At 45.4% G+C, this 22143-nt stretch overlaps 1 protein-coding gene across 1 annotated transcript in view; it reads right to left on the bottom strand.

The window, feature by feature from the left end:
• LOC147895348 (uncharacterized) overlaps window positions 1–22143 on the bottom strand; it is a 41184-nt gene that overhangs the window by 16754 nt on the left and 2287 nt on the right. Inside the window, exons 4-5 of the mRNA XM_087383841.1 lie at window positions 14879–15028; window positions 4366–4490 (exon numbers count right to left, since the gene is read on the bottom strand). Of these exons, the coding sequence (XP_087239967.1) occupies window positions 4366–4490; window positions 14879–15028 (275 nt within the window). The remainder of the gene's footprint in view (window positions 1–4365; window positions 4491–14878; window positions 15029–22143) is intronic.

The following is a 22143-nucleotide window of genomic DNA, read 5'->3' as shown; positions in this document are numbered from 1 at the left end:
ATTATTGTAAGCATATTCCAACAAAGGCAAATAATGCTCCCATTTGCTTTTGTGGTATGAGACATAGCATTTAAACATATCCAAGATGGTAGAGTTTTTCTGCTCCGATTGTCCATCAGACTGAGGGTGAAAAGATGACGAAAAATTAAGCGCAGAACCCATATTTTCAAACAGCCCTCTCCAAAAGAGGCTGGTCATCCTCGGATCTCTATCACTGATTATGGATTCAGGCATCCCATGATACTTAAAAACATGCTACAGAAACAACTTGGCCATTTGATCTGCTGTAATTTTTTTCCTTACTGGCACAAAGTGGGCTTGTTTGCTAAATCTGCAAATTATTGTCCACAATCTATCATGTCTAGTAGGATCAAACACAAAGTCCATAGCTATGCTTTGCCATGGTCTATCCGGAATTGGCAAAGGGTGTAACAACCCAGGTGCCTTCTGCCTGTCAAACTTTGCTTTCTGACAAACCATGCATGTTCTCACATATTCTTCCACATCTTTTCTCAAAGATGGCTGTATTAATCCCTTTTCCAAGAGTTCCTTCACTTGTGACATTATCTCTTCCTATTGTGCCGTAGTGACACGATAGGGAGGTATATTAGGCGGTGAGTAACCTAGAATTATATCAATTTGATGATCCTCGCGCCTCTTGGGAGGTAATTCTTGAGAAAGTACCTCTGAGAAACAAACCTGAAAATCTGAAATAAAAGCAGCCCTTTCTCTATCTAAAGCAGAAAGAGTAGAGCCTTCCTGAACTGGTTGGTTGTCCTCTTTGAAAATCAAGTCCGCCAAACACCAGGATAAGAAGGACATCAAATCTGAAAATAAAAATTATGGCAAACGACCGTTTCAAAAGGGAGGAAAAGCTGGTCAAAGGCGTGGACAGCCTAATAAACAGCCCCGTACCAAGTTATCTGATGAAGAGAAAAAGTCACTCATGGAGCAAAACAAAGCTGGTCAAAGGCGTGGACAGCCTAATAAACAGCCCCGTACCAAGTTATCTGATGAAGAGAAAAAGTCACTCATGGAGCAAAACAAATGTTTAATATGCAAAGGAGAGGGACATCGCTCTTATGATTGCCCATCCAAGAAAAGAGACAGGTCAGATGATGATAAGAATGATGATAAACAGGCTGATCGGAAGGGCAAAAGGCCTAAACCTTTCGCAAGACTTCTTCCAAATGTGATTGGGAGTTTGCCACATGCACATGATGAAGAGGAAACGAAAAAGATTGAGATGTGCAAAGCATGGGAAAAAATCAGAAATCAAAATTGTTTGTTTTTCTTTGATTCTGGGGCAAAGGCGAATTTCATAACTCTTGATATGGCAGGAAGGCTTGGCATCAAGTTTGAGGAAATGGGGCCATCCGGCATGTGTGATATGGCAACCCTGAACTCAACACACCTATCACTCCTATCATTGGCAAGTTGAGGATGCATATCTAGGGATATCAGGATGCAGAGGACTTCTACATTATGCCTTTGCCAGAGTGTGATGCTTTTCTTGGGATGCCTTGGATGTACAGGTGGGGGCTGATGTGCAGATGAGAAACAAGAAGATTTCTTTAACTCATAGAGGCAAAAATCATGTACTTGATGTAAAGTTGAAAGGGGAGTCCATCCTTGTAGTTTTAGCTTCTTGTAATAAAGCGTCATATTTCAGCAGCCCGTTCGTGCTCTTTTGAGGGATTCCTCTCTCTTGGAAGTCACTTTCTGAGTCCTTTTTTTTATCGCTGTCCCTCATGGGAAACTGATGCATGAGTGTGCTGTCCGCCGTGAGAAGCTGATGCATGTGTGCAGTCACTCTTTCCGTGCTTGTGCTTTCTTGATTTCTTCTTCTTCCTGGCATTTGTTTGCACAATCTGAGCCAAGTTTTGAGTCAGATGAGTCAAAGCAGTCACTGCACTTGCAAGCTGTGCATTCAACATAGCATCATCTGACTCACTGCTAGAACTAGTGTCACTATTGAGCTGAGTTGTAGCTTCATGTGCGGCCTGCTCAAAAGACATTTGTTGTGCTCTCTGCAGCTGTACACTACCTGGATCATTAAGGCTTTCCTGCCTTTTCCTTTGAGGAGTTGTGGAGCTCTCTTGCTCATGGGTACTCGCCATGTTTATGACTCTAATATTCAACTGTCAAAAAGTGCAACAAAGATATCCTTCCACCAAACTACCGAGGCCCACCTCTTGAGAAAGAGAGTGGTGTCCCGGCAACGGAACCAATGAAACCGACCTCTAATCACTCAGAGGGCAGTGGAACTAAACCTTTAATCACTTCAGCACTTATTTACAGCTCACAAAGCATATATCACAACCATTAACCATTGCATGATCACCATTTGGCATTTACCCATTTGTTTACAAACAAAACCACTGAAAAAGGGATGGAGGCTAGAATGCCCCTGCTCAACAAACATAGACAAGTGCACCCGATTGGCCCCAAACACCGTGGCGCCCTTTTCGGTTTTTCTTTATATTGCACAGTGAAATGATTACAAGTTGCATCTGGGAGACCTTCCCTGCAACTGAGCACGCAGCCCCAATTCACTAAAGCTTCGCAAGGCTTTCAAGCATAGAACACCATCACATAAGCGCACTTAACCCATAGGCTCAATCCAAAGGCATTCTCTTTTCCGAGTGCAATTCCATTGGCTGTCCAGATGCAATCACACTGCACCCCAGCTGCACTCTCTTTGAGTGGTTTCCAGATGGCATTCACGAAACTCTTCAAAGCTCCAAAAATAAAATCAACAAAGTGCCCAACCAAAGAATGACTCATGTAGCACTGCCTAGGCACCTATGAACCAAGAAAGAGGCGGCACACGAGGCCATCCAATAGCTTATGGCAAAAAGAAATTGCAGCAACAAAATCACAACTCACCAAGCCATGAAAACTCGAACCAAGTCCTCAATCACCAAGAAGACATAGTAGCCAATGCCCAATTGCATTCTCAGCCAAAGAGGAGTGCAAAGGCATGAAGAAAGAGCATTTACAAGAGCCGACTAGCAAGAATTCCACTGAAAAATGCGAAAAGAAGCACTTCTATCGCGAAGAAGTGGGAGTTCTTGGGGTCAAAAGAAGCGTGCTTCAGAGAGGAATGCATTGAGAAGGTTTTGGAGAAGTTTCATCGCCAGTAATTCCTCCAAAACTGAGAAAAACCAGTCAACCAGCGCATGGGACCACTCGAAATTCAATAGAAAGCAGTAGCTTTGCAAGAGGAGAGGGCCAAGAGGCTGTAGAAGCAAAAAGGTCCAAAAAAAGCCACTTTTGAAAATTCGACCAGCAAAAGAAGTACTCAGCTCTGCCCGTTCTACCAAACGCACGGAGGGAAAAGCATATCACTGCGAAGGGGAGACAGAGGGAAAGCCATCGGGCCAAACGGAAGTCGAGGAATCCAAATGGGTGAGGAGTTATGAAGAAAAACGGATTTCAGCTAAAGGAGGCTGAAAAACCAGTTCAAAATCCCAACAAAGGGAGAAGATGAGAGAGAAAACCACACATGTGAAGTTTAGAAGGCCCAGGAAGGTCCAAGAATGGCAAAGGAGCATGTAAAAGGCACTAGAGCCACCTGGAACTCTAGGGGGGCCACTGAAGATACGTGGCCCTCTAGGAGGCCCATTAAAAATGCCACGTCATCATTTTCCAACAACCACTCTTTTAATTCCTTGGAATGCCTTTGGGCCTAGGGATTAATTACGCTTATGTGCTAGGCATCATGCCGCGTTTAATTACACATTATTAAGCCCACGCTTGGACTTTTAAAACCAAAGTTGTCCCAGTCTTATAGTACATTAAAGTACTTACAATTTCACACCCCCATGACAAACATCCCCACTAACGTCATCAGTGCCCAACAATGGGTGTAGACCATAGTATAAACATGTGCTCTCACACATACAAACCTCCACACACCCACACATACTTCAGCATCGATTTATACAAAGGCCTTCGAACTAAGTTCCTGTCGGCACTCCGACGGTGAAGGCCAGACTCAGATGTGACAAAGGATAGCATTATAATCAAGAACTAGTCCACATTCTCTTCATTCAAGCTACCACTGCTTGTGAAACTAAACCATTTCATTTTGGTCTCTACCAAACAAGCATCATGAGTTTTTTTTAAAAAATGCTTAGACAGTCTACTTGATGGGCCAACGCACCACTTAAGATAGAAGGAATTTATCGCAATATCAGCAAGCCAACAATTAGACTGATATTCAAGAATGATTGATTAATCTTAGTGTGATGCGGCAAGAACTCACACCAGGTTGATTTTAAGGCTAATCTAATCGTGCTTGATTCTGTGACAGGTCATTGAAACCAAGAGTCCATACCTGCCTTTAAGGAATCCACATACCTGAGCTGAATTGTGGGCCTAACCATGACACCTGATCTCTGCCAAGCTAATGGCTGCACGATGTCAAGAGAAAACGATTTCTCTGGAAGCTGAATAGCAGGGGTTATTCGTGTTCCACCACTGATCTGTCAACACAACAAAACCTAGGCTCAGCATGCACCAAAATCAACTTTAGCAAACATTCTTAATGTTGACACCTTTCTCTTATATACGATTCCAACCATGAGCTGATTTTCAAGTTACATAAAGGAGAAAGTAAGCAACTTTATTACTTCCCGGATCTCAACGAGTAATGGATTGGTAGTTATTATAGGTACTTCTCAACCCAAAGGTATCACCACTGTCCAATAGTTATCTGTAACATCTAGATTTTGATAAATTTGAAAGACAAACTTCAAAGAGCACATCATTAGGTATAGAGTTGCCTTCATAAAATATTGGTGAATTTTTAGGGTCTTTAAACTTGGTCTGAGCACGAAATCCTAAAACCGCGCAAAAAAGCACCAAAATCAAAACCTGGATAACGCTAAGGAAAAGCCACAAATTAAATTGGAGTGTCTTTTGCCAGCAACTTACATCAAGTCGCTGCCATATCTAGAAAAATATGAAAAAAAGATATACAAGGATGAAAAAAAAAACTAGAAATATGTGCGTGTGCAACATGATCAAGGGGCTCATTCACGTCAGAGCTACCTTTTCATAGAAATCGGTCTACTCTTTGCGTGTTGGGTTTCACACTCTTTGCTCTAAAGGGGGGTGTTGGAGATATCATAGTCAAAGAGTGTGTTGGTGTGAAGTGTTGATGTGTAGTACTAGGTGATCTAGTACTAGCTAGTCTATGTGTGTGAGTCTTGTGTAAGTGCCACGTGTCATCATGGGACTTATCCCATATGCACCAGGTGCTAGTGTGTGAATGAGTAGCCTATATAAGGCTTGTACTTCACTTATCTTGATATACTTGATGAATGAATGAGTTTTCTTCATGTCTTCATTTGAGCATTATTTCCTCACACCCTAACCTCTCTCTCTCTCTCCACCATGTTTCTGACAATATCAAAGCTTAATAGTCCCAAGTAGGCGACCATGGCAGGACATGCACCATCTGCTGTCCATTAAAGAGTGGAGAGTGCTCCAGCAACATCTGTTTATGTTGCTCATCCACCATTATGATTTCAAAAAAACCCATTGCTGCATAGTGCACCTTACGAACAAAACAACCACCTAGTGTTCTTGTCAACCAGTTACCCACATCTGCTGCAACTGGCATATGACCCGGGAAAAACATAATGACAGCATGCTTTGCATATTCATGCACTGGATTTACTATGTCATCCACCTCCACCATAATCCCGACAGTAGGAGTAGAATCCTTCCAGTGCTTGTGTGTATCTTCAAAACCTTCATGCATCACATCATACACCAGCTGCGCCTCAAGAGAGGCATGAACGTGGTCATCCTGACCCAAATCCTGCTTGTGTTTCGTGTGCATATAAGTCATTGTAGAAGCCATGAAGCATGAAAAAGTAAAAGAGTAGAAGATTGAAATAGACCACAGCAAGCAGCAACCTAAGGACAGCAAAAGGGGCAGCAGAAGAATGCGATGAACGGTGCAAAACAGGGAAAAGGCAAAGAAAAAAACGGAAAAAGGGACAGTAGGAATAAGCAAAAAATACAGCAGAAGAAAGGACTGCTAAACAGCAACGAAGAGAGGTCTCCACCCCACCAGAAGAACTCCTATGCACAGATACACATACCCACACACAGCAGAGGAGATAGAAGGTGAAAAAGAGGACAGGAAAAGCCAGAAAGGCACGCGAAAAGGAAACAGAGGAAAGTCATGGCTGAGAGGGAAGACGGACTGAGCAGCAAACGCACAAGAGCATAAGGCGGAGCAGAGGACAGCAGTAGGGACCCAAGAGAAGAGGCCATGAGCTCATGGATGACGTCAGCAACAGTACGGAGCTGAGGCGCACACGTGTGGGCAGATCAGGGAGCCTCTATGGGCAGGTATACAGCCTGCAGCAGGGTCTCCGGCAGCAGCAAAGGGGAGCCTAGCAGCAGCCCAAAAAGGGCCTGGCTAGGGCCCTTATATAGGGCTGGTTGGGCTGAGCCAACCAGGTCGGTTGGGCCAGCCAACCAGGTCTGTCCAGTCAGCCCATTTAGGGCTGGCTGGTCGGTCCATTTGAAAGGGCCTTGAGGCCTATAAAAGGAGAGGCACTTGCCTCATTTCATCATCCAGCATAGCCAGCAGTTCCAGGGCAGAAAGGAGCAGCAGGAAGCCTACTCTCTGGGCCTATCTACAGGAGGTGAGAGAGTGCAACAAGTGCTGCAGACTTAGCTCCAGGAAGAGGCTGAACCTAGACTGTCTTCTAGGGCAGAAGGTTGCTGAGATCACCATACCTTCTGGATTAGCCATTCACAAGCAGGTTGGAGCAGTGGAACAGCTATCTTGTGGCCTACATTCAGGAGGACCAAGGGGGCCTGTGTGCTGCAGACAAAGCTTTGCAAGGGCTGCCCACCTCACAGGCAGTAAGGTGGAGAAGAACTCACTAGACGGAAAGTCTACAAAGGCTCGAGGTGGAGCACATAGGCTCAAGTCTAGAGATAGCCAGCAGATAGGAGAAGTACCTTGTGGTAAGATCAGAGGACCACACCATTGGTAGGACTCCGGATCTATCTCTTTTGTATTGTGTCCATAGTTTTGGACGGAAATATGTTATTTTGGTGGTTTCTCTATCTGGCTGGTTCATTGTCTATTGATGAGTCTGCACATCTATTTTACGCACATAAGTTAAGAAGTTTGTGATTCCACATCCCACACCACACTGTGTGAGCTCCTGGGCATTATTATCAGTCTTCCGCTGTGCGTACCCTCTGTTGGGTAATTTCTAACAGTGATTGCCTAGGGTGAGGTGAGGATAGGCCAGAAGGAAAACGGTAGACTTGCAGGGCCAGGTCGGGGGCTAGGAGGGCAGCTGGGCAGCAGACGAGGTCTCCCTCTCCTCTCTCTCTCTCTCTCACACACACACACACACACATGTATGTGAATTTGTATATGTTTACATATACATATGTAAATATATAAATAAACAGATATATACATACATATGTATTTGTTTATTTACAGAAATAGATACGTACATACATGTATGTATGTATGTAAACACTCATTATAATGAAGGGGAAAAAGAGGCCAAGTTAGAGGCCCTTTAGGGGGGGAAATGTGGAGGGACTATATAAGTCTCCATCCACCCCCTACTATGGACTTTTTGATGTGACATCTAATCTTATCTACTCTCCCTTCCTCCTTCCTACCTACGCTCACTCACTCTCTCTCTCTCTCTCTCTCTCTCTCTCTCTCCCCCCTACTCAATCTCAATCTCTCCCTCTATTTCCTACCTCATTCTCTCTCCTACCCTTCCTCTCCCTCTTCCCCTCTTTCTCTCTCTCCCTTCTGCTCCGCTATCCCCTTTCTCCAAATCTGTCCCTACCCCCTTCTCTACATTGGTATCAGAGCACCGACTCTGGCACCCTTGCTTCCCCTCTCACCGTTCACTTCAACTCTAACGCAAACGTCAGAGGGTGAATCTCGCCTGGGAGAGAACAACTATGGTCTAGCAGGTTGCCTAAGTGGAGAAACCAGTGCTGCACAGTAGACCGGCCTAGAGAACCAGACAGAAACGAACGAAGAAACGTACAAAAGCTGTGCGCCATGGACAGAAATGAACGAATCATCTTCAAAAGCTGTGCACCATGGACAGAAATAAATCTTCCAAAAGCCATCTACTCTATGCATCTACCGTTGTCCTCTCTGCATCGATAGACTCCCATTCCGCATAGCCCTTGCGCCACCGTATGCTAGCCACCGTCCGTCGTACCGCGTAACCCGTGCACCACCGTGACTGCAGCCATCCCGTGCCTTAGCTAGCCAACCCACGCCCCGCCCCTGTCGTTCTTGCTTGCCTCATGCCATCCATGCCACGTCTTGCGCCGTCGCCGCAATAAAAAAAACCTTAGTTTCCTAAGGTTCAGTTAGCTAGGTTAGTTGGTTGGTTAGGTTAGTTTAGGTTTGGTTAGGTCTATCTAGTTAGTGGGTTGAGTTACCTTGTTTAGGTTTAGTTAGTTTGGTCTGGTTAGGTTGGGTAAAACTAACTAGGATTGAGTACCTCATGGGCTGGTTAGGTTAGACTAACTAACAATCCTAACTGTCTTACCAATCATAGGTTAGGAGTCCTAACTGTCTTAGGTGACTAGGGACCCCCCCCACCCACCCCCAAAAAAAAAAAAAACGCAGCTCACTTTCAGCCTCTTTTTAGGGGCCTTTCAGAGCCCGTTTGGAACCATTTTGGCTCCGTTTCGAAGCCTCTTCAACGACCTTTCTTTTAAGCCTCTCCATCAACATTTTTGTGTTTTCCACACACTATCTCACGGCTTATTACATCATTTTGTTATCCATTTCTCCTTGCCTACATTCGAGCTCCTCTCTCCAGGGCCAGTCACCATGGCACCGAAGCATGTCCCTCATGATATATCTCATGACACTGATGAGGCTGCTCGATATGAGCAAGTGCCTGCCACAGTGGTTGCATCCAAAGTGGTTGCATCCACTAGTGGTGCAGAGGTTCCTTCCACTCAGCCTCTCTCTTGCATCCCGGGAAGTGCAAGCAACGTAGACGCAATTTCTGGATGCCCTTTCCTCTATGCTCCAAGGTGCTTTCCGCCAGATAGGGCAGGAGTTCAGCAAGCAGCTTACCACAGCCATGGCTATGCAGGATACGGCTCTTGTCCAGATGGGACAGCAGATTGGTCAGCAAATCACATCTGCCATTGCTATGCAGGATAAGGGTAAGCAACCCACACCCCAGCAAGGGGACCATTCAGACAGTCGGGATGTTTTGTCTGCTCCACGCAGGGGTTTTATGGCAGATGCCCATCGTGCCTACGAGCATCAGTCTTCTGGACCATTGCATGTATCCCAACTTGGGGATTATTTGGACATAGATGATGCATTTTCTGTGCCACAGAGCACCTTCTTGCAGGATGTCAAGCCATCTTTTGGCTCTCAGCTTTCTACATCTATGCAGGCTGAGCCGTCTCTTTTGGGCAAACCCGTTGGTATGCATTCGGCTAGTGCTCCTTTCACCGCACTAGCAAGTATACCTGGAGTTGGCTTGGGTTTATATGGCAGCCCACACCCCTGGGAGAGAGGTCAGTCCTCTTCTCAGCCCTTTGGTATGCCATCATTCCAGAAAGATGCATTTGGTAGAGAGACCTAGCTCGGAGTTCATGCACCTATCACCCCGCTAGCGAGCACATATAGCCAGACGTAGCCAGTGCATCAGATGGCAGCAGCTTCTACGCAGCACGGGGTTGGTGGTGGGCAGCAAGCCACTTTTGATGACATGTTGGGAGATTCTTTGCGTTCATACAGGGCCCTACCTGAGGCCATCAAACTTAAGATGCCCTTCTCCGATTATGTGAACCCCAAGCGTGATGATGCCTGCACCTCTGGAGGCTACACACACAAGAATTATGCAGCCAAGGATATGAAGGACAAACTCACAGTGCGTAAGTTTAAAGGGGACACTTGCACTCCCAATGAGTTGGAGGAGTGGCTCACAAAGCTAGAAGACTATTTCCTCTTCCACCCCAAGTCTGAGGAGGAGCGCATCATTTTTGCAGATATGCATATGCAAGACTATGCCCACACATGGTGGCGATACATGAGGGATTCGCCTAAGAAACCAACCACTTGGAGGGGTTTCAAAGAAATGATGGTCACTACATTTGTATCTCCACTTGTGTTGGATCAATACTTGGCTGAATTTTATGCCTTGTCACAGATCGGTACGGTCCAAGAGTACTTGCAACGTTTTTGGAGGCTTTCCCTGTTTGTGCAGGACGTATCTGAAAAGGGAAAGCTGCTGCATTTCATCCATGGGTTAAGTTCTTTTCTCGCTACAGATGTGAAGGCACAGAACCCTCAAACAATTGAGAGGGCAGCTTAGCTTGCAGAAGTATTCGAGCCTAAATATGCTGGCAAGCACAAAAATGCCATGGGCAGCTCGCATGCTATGGGGTATGTGTCATGTGCACGGATTGGTATCTGACGTGTACGAGCTAGGTTAGCCTGGGGAGACTTAGAGCTAGGTAGGCTTGATTCTCGGGTTGAGCGGCAAGGGTACGAACTATTTATAGGTCTTCGCTATTTTTGGCGCCGGGGCCCGAGTCTATAAAAGAGGTCCAGGGGGTTCAGTTCTCAGTGTGCAGTTGGGAGCAAGTCTCGTTCCCAGGTGCCAGGTCTGATCCTGGATTGAGTCGCGGACGCGCGCCTGCATCTTAGCGTAGCCCAAGGCCCAGTGACAGATCCAGGGCTTCACAGTGCCACCTGGTGGTATGGGACACCAGGCTGGTTTGGATCTGATTGGGAGTTCGTGCCAGTAGCTCAGCTCGGGCTCGGAGGGGACATCTTCTGATTCGGGATCACATCCCGTAGATGTCACGGTTGGGTGGTGAGCAGCCTGCTCAGTTCTGATGTTGTGTGTGGTTGTTTGCAGATCAGGGGTTTCAGGAGTGCTGGGACGTGTCAGTATGACACTGAGTCGAAGCCTAAGTTTGCTGAGTGGACTGACAAGAAATCTGCAGCAGCACCATTTCCTCGCTTTCCTACTGTCTCGGGTAGTAAGATGCCGTATGGCAGGCCTTACAAGTATCTTGATGCCAAGCCTAGAGGCAAGCCTACTGCTAGAAATGAGCAAGCTGACATAAAACAGCATACACGGCCAATAATGGACAGCAGAAAGAAGGCCAACTTATGTTTTAAATGTGGCGAGAAATGGACTCTTGAGCACAGGAATGTGTGCAAGATGCGCAACAATGGTACTGCCAAACTCAGCATGATCATTGACCTCTCAGATGACGAGGAACTGTTTGATGCCCTAGGTTCTTTGGATACGTCTCACGATGAGATGGCAAATACACATGATGCAAATGAGGCTCCTGACACTGGAGCCACGAAGGGCAACTACTTTCCTTTTGATCCTGGTGGTGCTATTGCGCATGACACTCATGCTTCGCATTCGTATGAGATTCTGCCCACTACTGGCATGAGAGGCCGTAGGCCAACACTCTTTTCTGTGGAGCATCAGGATGTGGTACCTTTTTATGCACGTGAAGATGCAGGTGGTAATGCTCCCATGAACGAGGATGAGGTTTATTGGGATGCCCAGCCAACACTTATAGTATTTCCATGCATGCCTTGATGGGTGCCAAAAGTGCTGATACTATCAGATTAATAGGGATGATTAATGGCAGGATTGTGCATGTGTTGGTGGACAGCGGCAGCACCCACAGTTTTGTTAACTGCAAGACCTTACAAAGGGTTGGACTGATTGCTACTGAGATAGACCATGGGCTGAGAGTAGAAGTGCCCAATGGACAGCATATGATCAGTAGATCTTGTTGCCAACATGAAAGGATTAAGTTCTCTGATGACTATAATTTTTCAGGTGATCTCTTGGCAATTGACATGTGCCCAATAGATGTTGTCCTGGGCTATGATTGGTTGCAATCACTGGGAGAAATCAGCATGGATTTCAATGCCTTAACACTCAGCTTTGTCCACAAGGATGGATCAGTTACATTGCATGGTATTACAGCTCCTAAATTGGAGGTCATTTCAGCAAGGCAGTTGGCCAGAGAGCTCAAGAGGGGCAGCTCCATAAATGCATTAAATGTGTCAGTATCTAAAGAGGGTGGCACTCCCCGTGTTGATGATTGTGATATGAAGAGATTGCTCTCAGAGTTTGCAAATGTGTTTGCTGATTTGCCATCACAGTTGACTCCGAGAAGAGATGTAGATCATGCCATAGTCCTGGAACCTGGCACTAAGCCAATCAATAAGGCCCATACCGACTCTCTAAGGTAGAACGGGAAGAAGTGGCAACTCAAGTGAGGGACTTACTTCAAAAGAGTTTCATCACCCATAGCACTTCTCCTTTTGCATCCCCTGTACTCCTGGTGAAAAAGAAGGATGGTTCTTACCATATGTGCATTGACTACAGAGACTTGAATAAGGTAACCATCAAAAACAGGTTTCCAATTCCCAGGATAGATGACCTGTTGGATGAACTCAAGGGTGCTCAGTTTTTCACTAAGATTGATTTGAGATCCGGCTATCATCAGATTAGAATGAAAGCTGGGGATGAGCACAAGACAGCCTTTCGCACAGAGAGGGGACTGTATGAGTTCAAGGTGATGCCTTTTGGATTGACCAATGCACCAGCTACTTTCCAAGCACTCATGAACAAGATTTTGCAGCCTCTGCTTTTCAAATATGTGCTGGTGTTTTTTTATGACATCCTCATTTACAGCAAGGACAAGTAGGAGCACATCAGACATGTCAAGCGAGTGCTAGAAATTATGAGGTTGCATCAGCTTTATGCTAAAGCCAGCAAATGCACTTTTATGGCACAAGAGGTTCAGTATCTTGGTCACATTGTGAGCAAGGATGGCATTCGAGTGGATCCTGCAAAGGTGAAATGCATTGAGGATTGGCCGCAGCCACGCAACCCTACTCAGTTGAGGGGATTCCTAGGTCTTGCTTCCTTCTACAGGCGCTTTATTCACAAGTTTGCCAAGAGGGCAGCTCTCTGACAGACCTTTTGAAGAAGGATGCTTTTATGTGGTCTACAGATGCACAGCGCAGCTTTGAAGACCTGAAATTCTCCCTCACTCATGCTCTTGTGTTGGTATGCCCTGATTTTTCACGTACTTTCATTGTGGAGGCAGATGCCAGTGGCAAAGGATTAGGGGCTGTGCTAAGACAGGAACATGGGGTACTTGCTTTTGAAAGCAAGAAATTGGATGCCAAGGAACTAGATTATCATGTGTATGATCAGGAAATGTTGGCTATCCTCCATGCAAAATGGCACCACTACCTGTATGGTAGCAAAATCAACGTTAAGACAGATCATAGAACACTCAGGTATTTCCTTACGCAGCCGAACTTGTCAATGAAGCAGAAGAGATGGCTAGCTAAGGTTCAATCTTATGATTTCGATATCGAGTACAAGAAAGGGAAAGAAAACCTGGTTGCAGATGCCTTATCCCATATGTGGGCTTGCAGTTTGTATGCCATTTCTACCATCTACCAGGAGTGGATTCATGATATTCAGGAAGAATACATGCAGGATTCTAAAGCAGCTCCCATATTTGTGGAGTTACAGAGGCCATCGAACCAGGGGCATGCTGAATTTAAGCTGCATAATGGGCTGTTGTGGTGCAAGGACAGAATTTATTTGGTGCCAAATTCAAAATACCAACTGCTGGTCTTACAGGAAATGCACTCATCTCTTATGGCAGGACATGCGGGTATTACTAAGACATATGAAAAGGTCAAACAGAGCTTTATCTGGGATGGGTTGTGGCAGGATGTAGCTAAATTTGTCAGTGATGAATGTTTGCCTTGCCAGCAAAATAAAGTGGCCAGCCGGTTACCCGCGGGTCTCTTGCAGCCATTACCTATTCCAGAAGGCAAATGGACTCGCGTTGCTATGGATTTCATCACAAGGCTGCCTTCCACAGAGCGGGGATGGGATAGCATTTTTGTGGTGGTTGACAAAATGACAAAGCAGGCCAATTTCATACCCACTAAGACCCGTTATTCAGCATCACAGGTTGCTTGGCAATTCATCGAGCATGTCCCCCCTCTCTCTCTCCCTTCTGCTCCACTATCCCCTTTCTCCAAATCTGTCCCTACCCCCTTCTCTACACTCACTTTTTTATTTGGGGTGTAATCTTTTTGTTTTTATATTACAAAAAGCAGTCCCCAAGTAGGGGACATGCAGCTACAACATCAAAAGATCTCATTATATCACAAGAAAGCAAGATAGTCAAGATCCCGAATATGTTCTCGCTTCCTTGTCCCTTCATACTAGTTTAGTCCCTTTCCAAATCTGTAGTACCCCTTTCCCCCTACAAGTCGGACCTAGTAATGGATGTTTTTCGTGTGATCGAATTTCTAATATTTCCATGCACCAGCATATACTTGAAAGAATATTGTTGAATTATACATCTGAGACTAAAGAGATGAAGAAAATGGTAAACTGTAGACGTACATATCTTGCAAGAGATGATTCTTACAGGTCACATATGATGTCAAAACATTAAGAAACTATGAGGTACAACTAAACCATCTGGCCAAAGGCTATCCTTAATCATCACATAAACTTGAATTGATGAGTGCAAGCCCATCCCCAAGCATGCATAAATAAACATCCCGCATGCCATGTCAAGGAACTTTTGTTTACATGTGCTAATAGGTGGAAGATCAAGACTTCAGAAAGTCTTGAAGAATACAAAAAAGCTTCTTCAACATATGGAAATTATAAAGCATGCCATAGGGTGCACCAAGTCACATAACAACATACTTGGAATGTCAAATCGAAAACCTCTTGAGAAAGGGGAACCTTCTAAATGAGAAAGGCATTACTTTATTAAGCAAGGTACCGACCTTCTTAGAAAAGCTTATTTTGGTATCACCAGGTTGTCTGCTTTGAGCTTGGAGAAGACCGCCAAAGGAAGGAATGAAAGCACTGCTTGTCAAACCCTCGCCCGCAACATACGTAAACTGGCCATTTGGAAACTGCAAGTCCAAGAAGGACTGTAGCATGGCAACACATAAAATAGTATTGTTAGCCAGGTTTTGTGAGGTCACTCATGCATGATGACGGAGATGGGGAAATTTTTTCACATAAAATCACATACACAGATGCCCTCACATGCCAATGTAAAATCATTTTAAATAAGCACATAAATGCAGTCTTGTGATTTTTTCAACTGACTTGAAAAAGGTTTTTTAAAGCACAGGGTAAGGCTGTTTTCTTCTTCTCCAAGCACAACATCAATACAGGAAGCTTCTTAACAAAGCAGCCAGCCAACGTCGTTATCATTCTGTCAAGAATACATCCTGTCACAGCTTGGCCCTGGGTTCATTTGGCTGCTACCTCATATGAAATCAACACATGCTTATATCTAAAACAATAATATATATAGCTATCTGCCTTCGCTGCTTTAAAACAGGGAGCCATGTCAAGGACATAATGAAATGCCAGGCCACAGCTGTAAACAATATCATTGTGGAACTGCCATGTGGCAATGTTCTAACTGTCTGTTAGACATAAATTCAAAAAACAAACATATTGTATAGCTACCATGCGTCAATTAGTAGTAGCAAGCAATTGTCCCACATATATGGTTATACTTGGTTTAGTACTATGTAAGTAAACCAGGACCTTTTGTGATGTCAACATGGAATAAACAATTTGTTTGCTGTCATTCTGAGAGTATGCTTTATCCTGAGCACTAACTCAACTACTCACTTTTTCTCTCTTCCCTTGCTATTCTGCTTCTGTAATTTATGCTCCGGACTGCACATTTTTCTTATTAGCAGCTAAAGACAGCCCTGGCAAATAAAGTCGTCAGTATCTTCAGATGGATGTGCGACTAACAAGAACGATCAAAATTGAAATTTGTCCAAATCAAGATTTCCCACAATCCACTGGCTGCTCTTGTTTTTACAATTTCACATATACTGTTAATTTGAAATTGACAGCTGCTCAAAAGTGCCACAACAATGTTATGTCCACATCTAGACATAACGTGGCTACTGTGAGTTCAAGTTAACCTAGAGGCATGTAGCCTCACCTTAGGAACAGTTAAGACATGACATACCCTTGGTATGATTTAGGATAATCTTAGGGTTGAGACACCTAGGACACCCTACGCCTATACAGGTGTCTAACCTCAGCATTCTTGGCCTCTTGAGAATACCCAGCTAAGGATGGACCCCGTCCCAGGCCTATGCTTCCTTAATGACATCTATGCATAGATGGGACTATGCTTAGTCATATCTAGGAGATCTCTGGTCCGGGGTTGCCTAACTCCAGCTTAGGGGTGATCCTTGCAAGAATCTATGGTTGGATGGTGAAGCACTAGCCTACACCATGTGTGTTCCTATGTTTGTGGTCTCATTCCTGTTGGCGTTTGCAAGGAACTTGTGGATAGAGGATTACATTGTACCCTTAGGTCAGCTGGGGCTAACCTATAAGGAGTGCTTCATTGGTATCACAGCTTACTATATCTGCTTTCTTCGAATTGCTTGTTTGCTTCCTGTAATGTGCTTGAAGACTGCAATTTCGTTTATCATTTTGCAGTTCAAGGATGTTGAATTCGAGTTTGTAGGTGCTGCAATTGCAAAGCGTGAGTAGAGCACGTGCATGTTCCTCCTGGTTTTTGTCATCATGAGTTGCTTTTGAGAATTGTGAGGCTATGGAATTTTGTTTTGTTTTGTTAGGGCAGTACTTTGGAGATTCTACAATCGGTTTTCTGTTTGACGTTGTTTGGGTGCTGCTCGTCATTTGCTGGTTGGTGCTGATCGCTGTTCAAGTATGGCAGCGAAAAGAGACTTTGGCACCGACTTCATGCATGTACATGTTCTGGAGGGGATCTGTCAATGTTTCTGGCTTCGTTGGGGACTGTTGAAGGCAGAAGGAGTACCAGTGCAGACGGGTGTGACACCTTGCAGTTCTATCCTCAGTTCGTGGCAAAGGCTGAGGCAGAGGCTGAGGTTGAGGCTGCATGCACCTACCTTGTTGGGCAACATCTGGAAAGGAGGATGCATGTGCTTCCTTTTTAGGCTTTATGCCTAGATGGGATGTTCTAGCAGTTACGACTGCTAGAAGCCTCTACTTTTCCCCTTTGCTTGCGTGGCCACTGATCTACAAGCATGTGTTGCATGTTAATCTCCAAAAGTTGCCATGCAAACTCAACTAAGACTTGAGTACACATTATGGCTGCATCATGTGTGTGTGTGTGTGTGTGGGGGGGGGGGGGGGAGAGAGTTGTAGAGTGCATGCATCATTGCATGTATACCTTTGTAAGACTGAAATTAGTCCAATCATATAAATTTAGATTTTTTGTTGTTCTAAAGACCCAAAATCTACACAGAAAATAAAAGGGAAAATGAAAGAGAAGAAAAAAAACATACTTAGCAAGCAAAGCAACACTTATGTCGTCATCAATTACTAAGCATAAGCAGCTATACTAGGTTTCTAAAGACCTGCAGAGTCTCTTGGGCAAACCCAGTGCTTACTAAAATACGTCAAATAAACAAAAGAGAAAGAAAACAAGAAATAAAGAAGAAAGGAAGAAGGTGACCATCCATTAGTTTCTTTTCTAAGAGCTAACGTTGGTTCTAAAATCTCTTTTCGCTGTACTTTCCGAGAACTTAAGCCACAAAGATTGCCCCTAGGTTCAGTGAGCTATGCAGCTTGCATAGCCAACTTTTGCTGCATTTGCCAAAGTCAGTTTGCTACTCGTGAGACCCTTGCATGTGCACCTTCTAGAACTGCTGGCCACTCTACCTGTTCACCTTTCCTATTTCACCTACTCGGCTATTTTATCCAGCCTACCAGCCTGTGTACCTCTTCACCTAAACCTCGACCAGCCTGCTTGTTCTTGACAGCTCTGAGTCAAGCTATTGCCCTCTACAACCTACTCTAATCCATCCTTTGCTATCCCTTGTTCGAGGTTATCATTGGATTCAACTTTCAGTAGCCTCTTCTCAATCTAAAGCACATATTCCACTCGCTATTGTAAGGAGAAAGACACTACTCGGTTTACACCCTCATCAACTTCTTTCTTCAGATTATATGCTCACTTTGAGCTGCATGGAGGGTATTGGAGTTATGTGCATCTCATGATTTGTGGGTGTGCCCGCCCTTTTCAGAATAGGATTCCTTCTGGATAGAGGCCTTTTCCAAGGCTGTAGGGAGTGCTGCATGGCCCATCTTGTAGGGCCACCTGGACAAGCCACTTCTGGCCTTAACCCTGGTCAACATGCAGGTCGGGTCAACCGACCAGGCTGGTCCGTTGACTGACCCTGGGTCGGCCAGTTTGCTGGCCCTGGGTCAGCCACTTGGCAGGCCTATAAAAGGCCCTGCCCTGGTAGATCCTCTAGTGCATTTCGCTCCTCCTTGTTTAGTGTATTCCCCTGCTGTATATACAGGTGCCATTGCCTCATCTTTGTGTCGATTCTCTCTCTGTCTCTCTCTCTCATGTATGCTTCTGCATTGCACCACTCTCAGAGTCTTATGCAACCATTCCGCAATAGCTCCTCCACCTGCATCTCAAGCTTCTCCTCCCTGAGATGGTAAGGATGCTTGCTCGGGCCAGGAATGAGCTCAATCCAATGATGCTCCGGTCGAGCTGGTAGTAAAGTTGGAGGGAGACTTGACGTGAGGAAGATATCCTCGTACTGTTGTAATATGCGTGCTGCTATGGGATCCTGATTGGAGTGGATGCGTTCGAGTTAGCCTGTCTTGCCAAGATGAGCCTGCAGGGCCCCTTCGAGGGCTGAGTTACCCGACGGGCGATGGCACCGATTGTGACTTCATACCCATGCAGACTAATCATGACCACCCCTCTCCAGGCATCATTGTGAGTTTACTCCCTCGCTTGTATAAGCATAAAGCCTCTGTCTTAGGAGTTCCAATCTAGTCATCAAAGATCCCTCATAGGAGCACATGCATGTGGAGCTTTAGCCCTACTAAGCTAGGAAACTTCATGAAAGAGATTTTGGAGCACCACAACAAAGTACTGGGACTAGCACACATACCATGACTCACTACAAGTTCCAATATCTTCTATCACTGGATGTAAAGGATCACTATTAGTTGATAGTGATCACTAGTCCCATAGATCCCGAAGGGCCTCGCATGAACTTTAATACATGACATCATCTCTCTCTCTCTCGCTCTCTCTCTCTCTCTCTCTCCCCTTCTCCTGTTGTGCAATGTAAAGCTTAAGTTTTGTGCCAGGAAAGATCCTATCTCTTGCGAATGTTGTTGCATACACCACATGCTGTATTTTCTTTGGCGGTCCCATGAAGGCCCCACTATTATGGATTGCCCTTGTAGCAGTTCTCCCTATCTTGGAACAATCCTCAAACAATCTCGGGGCAGGGCTGAAGCCACGATGTGGTTGTACATCCATATAGCCACCTCTTATGGTGCACGTCACCTTCACTTGGACACCCTTTGCTTCCATTCTCCTTCCCTTCTACATTTTCCTCTTGGAACCATTTCTTCATCATGGGTTTCTTCATCATGTTGGTTCAGTGTGGGAAACACATGAGGCTCTCCCTTCTGCTGATCTTCAATCTCCTCCATGACCATGGATGTTGTCTTCGCGGGAGGTGAAGCTGTTAATGAACCACTTGATGAGAGAGAGAGGAGCAGTTATGCATTTGCCAACATAATCAATGGTTTGCGTCAAAAAATCCTTGACCCAACATGTATTGGGAGATATTGCAACACCTCTCCCTATTATCAAAGGAGGAAGCTGACAAATTGGATAGTCATTTTACTCTTACTAAATTGAGTTGGGCTTTTAACCAGCTTGGTAAACACAATATGGAATATGATGGCATACCAGAGAAACATTAGCTCAATTTTGGAATGATATGGAGGAAAGCAAGATCTTGGATCTCTACCATCAAGCCTGGAAAGAAGGCATCATACCCGATTTTTCTGCTTAGAGAGAGTGAGGATAGTCTATCTCCCGCTACAATAGAGAAACTTACCCAGCTTTTCTCATTCCTCCTATTGCAACTGGATGGACACCTGCGTAAACCTGTTGGCAAGTCGTTTACTAACTCGATGAGCCCTTTGGACATCTCGAAGAATGACTCTGTAATCTGTCCAAACAATATGGTGGTAGGAATCAGTCCTGATATCTTTCACAAATCTGTCCACCCATAATGAGGGTCTCGTAGACTGCATTATAGTGGTCCTTCTGCCAATTGTGCCACCATGTGACCGACTCGCCTATGAGCTGCATCGATGAGAGGATACACCTCTCATTGGCTTTCGTAGACACAGCGGAGAAATAACTCTCAATGTAATTGAGCCAAGTAATCAACACTACAGTGTCTTGCCATCATACCATAGAAAGTTGAGATTCCCGGGAAATGACACTTTGACGGGCTGCGCCACTATCTCCTTTTCCTTGCCTCCGTGTGGGCAAAGTAGAGGAACTGAGAAGACGGTCCCGTTCCGCCTCCCGAGCAGTGCGCTCTCTGAGCTCCTTGGCCTCTTGATCACACTATTCCTTGGCCTCCTGAGCTCCCTGATCGCTCTCCGGTGGCCTGCTCATGTTTCTCTCGCATCTCCTGGAGCTGTAGCATGCATGCATGCGAAGAGGCTCTTTAATTGTCGGCTCTGCATGCTACCATGGCAGAAGCTGTCACCGAGGCCTTTGCAGCTGGGGCTGCTGGTGGTGTAGGGGCTGTGGAAATTACTCCCTCCTCCACACTGGGTTGGCTGTGTCACTGGTACTCATGGTGGCTCTGCCGGATCTCGTCAGTACCATAAACCAATGGCTTGAACCTCACTATTTCAGGAAAGAAAAAACTGAAACTTTGATACCAATGTAGCAGGGAGAAGTCTAACTCACTCTCTCACAAACTGTTGACTGAAGTGGAGAGAAATGGAGAGAAGATGCACTCATAAACACAAGTGGAAGCAGAGGGTCCTCCGAAGAGGGGAATAAATATTTATTTATGTCTGCCCAAGTGGCTGAATACGACTGTAATAAAGTACTGTATCTAGGGAACTGATCCCTCCTGTAGAAGACTGCGAACTGAGTGAGAAAGGGGGCTGCGATGAAGCTGCCCTGCTGCTGCCGTCAGGCGCTGATGCCTGGACCTGACGGAAGTCTTGTAGATGCCGCTGAAAAGGAGTTGGTCTGCTGCTGCTCTGCCAGGCCTGATCCTGTGCGTCTGTGCTGCTGCTGGCTGAGGGTTCACTGCCCAACTCCAGCCTCTAAATGTAGATTGTGAAAGAGCCCATAGGAACTGCCTTTTATAGGTCCCCAGTGCCTGGAAGGCCAGCCGACTGGCCCATCCCTGAATGTCAGGTCTTAGCTGACCAGGATTGGTTGGCAGCCGAGTGCCACCTGGCTGGCTGCCGTGTGGTGGCTGCCAGCTGCGCAGCCACAGCCAGTATGGACATGGGCTGCATCTGCCCATGACAGTGCGCGCTTCTGATTTGCACAAACTAGGCTCTATCCTAAGCTAGCTTGCTGCAAGAAAATCAGTACCCACTAACTCAACTCGTTTTGTTTTGCAGACCAACGGTGCCTGGAGCCTCAGGCTAGTATCCATACATAAAGACAACAACTTAGTGGCTGTATGTTTTGCAATGTTATATGCAAGCTCAGCCATGGAAGTACCAGTACTCTTCCCAATCAGTTTGCTTCCGAGAGATATATGTGCAAAGCATGTCCTCAAGAATCTAATTAACTCGCTCCGTTTGTCCATGTCTTCATAGGACTATAGAATTCATTAAAAAGCTAGGCCAAAGAAAATGAAGGGACAAGGAGATAACTTCTTTGGGCCTTAGCACACGGGCTGGTTTAGGATAGAAAATGAAGGGACAAGGAGATAACTTATTTGGGCCTTAGCACACGGGCTGGTTTAGGATAGGAATAGAATGGATGGATTTGTAATTCCCACTCTGAACCCACTGGAATAACTTTTTCCCATCCTACACCTAGGCCCCCAGACCCTAAAGTATAGTTGGGTGAAATATGGGAAGAAAAGTGGCTACTCCATCCTACTCTAACAGGTCATCTGGGTTCCGGATGGTTAAGGATAGAAAATGAGCCTCTGTCAATAGAACCAGGACGGATCCATGTCCATCCTATCTCCCCCTCGTG

Source organism: Dipteris shenzhenensis, chromosome 13, assembly GCF_047967505.1.
Source record: "Dipteris shenzhenensis isolate YYH24624 ecotype China chromosome 13, Dip_SZ_1.0, whole genome shotgun sequence".
Lineage (NCBI taxonomy): Eukaryota > Viridiplantae > Streptophyta > Polypodiopsida > Gleicheniales > Dipteridaceae > Dipteris > Dipteris shenzhenensis.
This window is presented reverse-complemented; position numbering and strand designations above follow the sequence as displayed.